The sequence below is a fragment of the Kryptolebias marmoratus genome, linkage group LG18 (genome assembly GCF_001649575.2).
Source record: "Kryptolebias marmoratus isolate JLee-2015 linkage group LG18, ASM164957v2, whole genome shotgun sequence".
Taxonomy (NCBI): Eukaryota; Metazoa; Chordata; class Actinopteri; order Cyprinodontiformes; family Rivulidae; genus Kryptolebias; species Kryptolebias marmoratus.
In genome coordinates, this window is record NC_051447.1 from 15,904,365 (window position 1) to 15,910,527 (window position 6,163).

The 6,163-nt window shown below is 42.7% G+C and overlaps 1 protein-coding gene across 2 annotated transcripts in view; it reads right to left on the reverse strand.

Annotated features, from left to right (window-relative positions):
- The window catches only part of ahcyl2b (adenosylhomocysteinase like 2b), a 56,876-nt gene that overhangs the window by 9,378 nt on the left and 41,335 nt on the right, over positions 1 to 6,163 (reverse strand). For both annotated transcript variants that reach the window (XM_017424892.3, XM_017424893.3), the window contains exons 3-7: positions 2,518 to 2,661; positions 1,185 to 1,285; positions 1,005 to 1,107; positions 831 to 925; positions 64 to 170 (exon numbers count right to left, since the gene is read on the reverse strand). In XM_017424892.3, the coding sequence (XP_017280381.1) occupies positions 64 to 170; positions 831 to 925; positions 1,005 to 1,107; positions 1,185 to 1,285; positions 2,518 to 2,661 (550 nt within the window). The remainder of the gene's footprint in view (positions 1 to 63; positions 171 to 830; positions 926 to 1,004; positions 1,108 to 1,184; positions 1,286 to 2,517; positions 2,662 to 6,163) is intronic.

Here is a 6,163-nt window from a genome sequence, read left to right on the forward strand (position 1 = left end):
AAAACATGAATATTTTACGAGAATCCTGCAGATATCAGCGTGTGCATCGGCTCCTCGTCCTACCTGTGGACACCTGTGACACTCTCCTCCACGATGCCCTTGATCTTCTTGAACATGTTGGGATATTTCTTATAAATCCAGTGAGTCAGGTCTCCACCGTCATCCAGGATCTGACGATCAGGGCACAGATTCACCGAAATAAATTAAAAAAAATATATTAAATAAATGACAGGATTAAGGGAAGGGTGTAGGGGGGAGAGGAGAGACGCTGTTTAAAAAAAACATTTGGAAAAATGGAGAAATTTGACTTTGTTCAAAAAGCTGAAAATGAGCTTAAGCTAAAAGAAGCAGATCAGGCTAAAAAAAGGAGCTTAAGCCCCAAAAAAGAGCTAAATGTATCAAAATAAAAGCCAAACTGCAGCTAAAGAGTTGCAGGAGAACAGCAGCTAAAGCCAAAATGATATCTCCAAGTAGCAAAAGCCTCAGCCTGGCATCAAAATGGAAGCTAGAAGCTAAACAGCAGCTAAAAGTAGCATAAAAAGACAAAAACAGAGCATGTCTGCTGAAGCAGAACTCAAAAATCATGTGTTTGATTAAATTAAAAGGAGGTCTTAATGTGTTCCTTTGGGAAAATTTTTTCACATAGAGTTTATTATTTTGAAATGTGGAAAAAGCTACAAAAAACTAAAAGCTGCAGCGCCGACGTCCTGAATGAGCCGAACCTTTAAAAAAAAAAAAAAACTGATTTGATGTAATTATACGTGTTCCAACAGCAGCAGGTGGCTGAAAACCCGACATTAAAGCGTATTTCTGAACCAAAAGGAGTTTACCATGTTGGGCTGCCAGCCCTCCACGTTGACGCAGCGATCGATGCACCACCAGAAGTCGTCCTCTGACTCGCCCTTCCACGCGAAGACGTTGAAGCCTGCAAAGAGGCAGAAAGTCTGAACGCAGCCGGAGGACGGACAGCAGAGAGTCGGGGAGGGGAAATGGGACTCTGTTACCTCCTTCCGCCAGAGCCGCCGCCACCTCGTTCTGCGTGGAGTAGATGTTGCACGCCGCCCATCTGCACTGAGCCCCCAGAGCCGACAGGGTCTCCATCAGCACCTGGACAGGAGCAGACGTTCGGTTGGGTTTTCACTCGGCGTCGGAGCGGCGCCCGAGCGGCTTTCTGCGGTACTCACGGCAGTCTGGGCGGTGATGTGAGTGCAGCCCACCACTTTGGCGCCAGCGAGGGGTTTCTCCCCCTGAGCCCTCTTCCTCAGAGCCATCAGGGCGGGCATCTCTGAAAGCAGGGGAGACGCTTTAATAAAAACCCACGCTGGGAATTAGCTGGAAGTTAAAGGAATTCTCATCTTTAATCCTTCTTAATCCACGGACTCATCCAGCTGAAGGAGCTACAGATGCTAATCATATAATGTGTTAGCGCAGCCTGGAGGCTTCGGCTGAACTCAGGTCTGTGAAAGAAATCATAAAATTACGGCCACAACAGGGCGGCACCTAGCTGCTGATCTCCTCATATTTACATCATCCTATTAAAGCCAAAAACTCTCAATAAGTGTGAACGCTGAGTCAGCATTCACACAGTTTTCCTGTTTAACTCCCATTTACTTGGTGCTATTTTAGGCGTTCATATATCAAAACGTTCTGCTCGTTTGAGAGGTGGGTGCTACGACTTTTGGATTTTCTAACTTTCATACTTTTAAAAATATTTAAACTTCAGTAAACATTTTAAACGCACTGAGACTTCTTCAGTTCATTTAAAAACATCAGTTTCAGCAAAATGGCTGTTTTAGTTTTCTCATTCTACTTTTAACATCTAGCTAGCCTTTTGCCCTTTTCAGCTTCTAGCTAGTCATTTAGCATCTAGCTAGTCTTTTGCCCCTTTCAGCTTCTAGCTAGTCATTTAGCATCTAGCTAGTCTTTTGCCCCTTTTTAGCATCTCGCTATCTATCTGCCCCTTTTAGCTTCTAGCTATCCATCTGCCTCTTTTTAGCATCTAGCTAGCCTTTTACCCCTTGTAGCATCTAGCTAGCTATTTGCCCCATTAATCTTCTATGCTAGTCATTTAGCATCTAGCTAGCCTTTTGCCCATTTTAGCATCTAACTAGCCTTTTGCCCCTTTTAGCATTTAGCTAGCCATTTGCTCCATTTTAGTATCTAGCTAGCCTTTTTTCACTTTTTACAACTAACTAGCTTTTTGTCACCTTTAGCATCTAGCTAGCCTTTGGAGAGCTTTAGCTAGTCTTTTGCATCTAGCTAGCATATTTGTTAGTCATTTCCCACTTTTAGCTTTTAGCTGGACTTTAAAGAGCTTCAGCTACCCTTTTGCTTTTAGCTATAGTTGCGCTGCTTTGAGCAATTTGCCAATTTTAGCTTCTAGTTAGTGTTTTGTTGATTTCAGCCTGTAGCTGTTGTGTTGCTACTTTTAGCTTTAAGCTAGTTTTTTTTTTTTTTAGCTTTATCAACTCAGTCTGAGCTTCTCCAGCAGATTTCAGCAGATGTTCTCCGGAGAACCTTGTTCAGCGATCTCGATCTCTCTGCGTCCGAAGTCGGCCTGCTTGATGTTTTTGATGCAGAAGTCTCCGTTGCCTTTGGAGTTTTTCTGCTGTTTGTCCCGAGGAGACGTCTCATCGTCGGAGCTGTCCGTGTACGACGCCGCTGCGGATAGAAAACAGCGCGTCAAAACAAAGATGGCTGACTGACCAAAACATTTAAGCAGCGCGTGCGACCCGTGCTGGCAAAATGAGTCACAATAGAGTTATTTTCAAATCCTCCATTTTGAAAGCCTCAAAATGATCTGCAGTTTGAAAACTCGACTTTTATTGATTATTATTTTATTTTTTAAATGTCCAGCCCTGTGTGTATTTAGAAAGGGGAATGACACCAAACACTATACGAAGGGTGGCCGGCAGCGAAAAATGGTCAATTTCTAAGAAAATTAAAAGGATTTAGGATTAAAAGGATCATTTCTGAAGACACACTTGTTGGAGAACTTCAATTTAAAGGTAAATTAGGGGAATTATTTGCTGTTTTAGCTAACAGGGTTGCTAGATTTGGTCAAAATTTACTCATTTTTACTCAAATCTGAGATCTGAATACTGAGACTCATTTTGCCAGAACGTGCCACGTATTCTGTGAACATTATCCATTATATTATTTGACAGTTTCTCCAAAAAGCTGCTTATTTCAGCCACATCACCTCTTTAACTGAGCTTGTTTACAGCTTGGGGAAAAGGAAAAAACAAAAAGTAAAAGTAAAAGTGGGACTTTGAAGGCTATAAAATGAGCAGAAACGCCATCTCCTGTCTGAAACTAACACGCTGTGTTTCCGGTGATTCTAGCCGACTCATCACGGCAGCAACATCACCAGAACCAGAACCAGCTCAGTCCAGAAGCAAAATGTGCTCCGGGATGTTAAACTTTCACTTCTTCCCTGTTGTGCAGGAGCCATTTTGTCACCTTCCAGCAAACTTGGTTACTTTGTTAGCTATTTTATTTCAAAGTTCAGCCTGTTTTTTGTTTCCCCTTCCTTACAGGCTGGAGTGTTCTCACCCTCCCCGTCCTGAGAGGTTCTCAGAGGAGGACAAAACGCAAAACTGCGAAGAGGTTTCAGCTCAAAACGCTGCAGGTCTGCGTTTAATTTCAGCGGAGAAAAGTTACAATGATTAAACCTAATCCAGAGAAGTTTGTAAGAACAAATCTGCTTCTTGTTCTTTCGGCTGCTCCTTTCTTCGGGGGTTCGCCACGGCGAGCAAACTCGCATGAATGATTTGGCGATTGTTTTTACGCTGGATGCCCTTCCTGCCGCAACCCGCAGCCTCAGGATTATAAGACCGCGGCAATGACCACCGAGCCACTTCAGCCCTTAAAACAAAATAGGTAAAACTTAAATAAAAGCATTAAAGTTGGGTTTGTTGTTGGAATAAACGGAGAAGTTTCACAGCAGCGGTGAAACCAGTGGGGCCTGCGGTTCAAAAACACTGACACCGACGTACCTGCAGCACTGTGTAGTAAAGGAAAATGATTTTTTTTTAATATCCTCAAATTAACCATCAAGTTGGAAGAGTTTCATCCACACAGACAGAAAGAACAGAGTTAAGAAGATTATGGGATTCCTGTTCTGGGACCAAACTGCCGCAGTGCAGCGTCTCCTTGTTTTAACGTCTATTTTATTCTATTTATTAGGGTGTTTTTTGTGCTTCTCTTGTTTGTTTTTAACCAACTTGTATATATATTCCATATATTTCTGCTTTAAAAAGAAAGAATCAACACGGACAAAACCACGTTCAGATAACATCACGGAGAGGAGACACAGAATAACAACAAATACAACATGTACTTCCTTTAAAAACAAACCTAAAGCAGCTCAAGTTTAACAAAACAACTGATACAGATAAGATATACAAACGCACTAAAGTTACAATGTGGCCGTTTTTTCTTTTCTGTGTAAACTGGGCCCTTCACAATAAAAACACGAATTATCGAACATGTGTCGAGGAGCCATCAGAGTAATAAAAGCCGTCCTCATGAGGGAATTATGTGAGAAAAACGGGAGTTAAAGGAGTTGACGCATACATAAAGCTTACGTAAAAAGGTGCAGAAGGAAGGATGTAGTGACACGTAGAAAAGTGGTCTTCAATTAAAACTCAGCACGGTCCTCGTAAAGCATTGTTTCCAAACTTTTAACCTCCCGACCCACAAAATGATTAAGATCAAGGCTTGTGACCCCATCTGTTACAGATTTAAACACACAAAAACTGCTAATAACCCGATTAAAGATGGTCACAATGACAATATAAACAGTCCTAACCTCTACAATATACATTTTCTAATAATTTGACGACCGTTTTTAACTCTGGAACAATTACTGGAAAAATATCCCGTATGAAACCTTTTGTAAATGATATCTAGAGATTATCTAAAGACCCCACTTGGTGTTTTGTGACCCACATTGGGGTCCAAATCCCCAACTTTGGGAAGGATTGGTCCAGAGGATAATACCTATATCCACTCACTGGTCCACCTGATCACAAATAGCTAATCAGCCAATCACGTGGCAGCAACTCGGTGCCTTTAGGCCTGTAGACGTGGTGAAGACGACTTGATGAAGTTCAAACCAAGCATCAGAACGGAGAAGAAAAGAGGTTTTTGGCTGTGGCGTGGTTGTTGGGAGTTTCAGATTTTTAAACTCAACCATCTCTGGGGTTTAAGACAATGGTCCAAAAAAAGGAGAAATGGAAGAAGAAAGTCTTGTTGATGTCAGAGGTCAGAGGTGAACGGGCAGACTGGTTTGAGACAACAGAAGCGACGGTAGCTCAACTAACCACTCGCTCCAACCTGCAGGACACCGTCTCTGAAGACGACACGTCCAGCCTTCGAAGCAGACGGACACCGAGTGTCCCTCCTGTCCCTCCTGTCCGCTGAGAACAGGAAACTGAAGCTGGTTCGACCAATCAGACAATCAGAGGCTGGAGACTCGATGAGTCTCAGTTCACCGAACTCCAGCAGCCTCCACCGTCACCAGAACTCGGTCCAATCGAGCGCCTTTGGGACGTGGTGGAGCGGGAGCTGATAAATCTGCAGCTGCTGTGGGACGCCGACATGTCAATATGGACCAGAGTCTCTGAGGAACGTTTCCAACATCTTGTTGACTCGATGACATGAAGGATTAAAGCAGATCTGAAGCCAGAGGGGGTCCAAACTGGTGTACCTAATACAGTAATCAGTGAGTATATCTACCCATCTGTAGCTCAGCTGTAGTTAAAATAAATAAATAAAATGAATTTACTTTAAGTTAATGGATTTGTTTGAGTGTGATCTAAAGGTTTTCAATCAGAAACTCAAAAACAAAGATATTGGTGGATAAAACCTTAAACTCAATCAAGTCTGCAAACATTTTTCACAGTAAAATCAAACTGAGACTTTCGGAAGCAAATGGAGTAGACGGCTGCGTCAGAGCCTCTCTCCCACCTTAGCATCGAAAACTCCCGTTCAGAACTCGCTAAAATGCTCGCTATCTCGACAAAATAACATATGAACGGGAGGAGAAACACATCGAGCCACAAAAAATCTATAAAAATGCCTAAAACTCAGGATAAAGGTACTCCGGTCGCGAAAGCTAACACGCGCTCGAATCAAGCTAACGACAACGTGGCTAGTG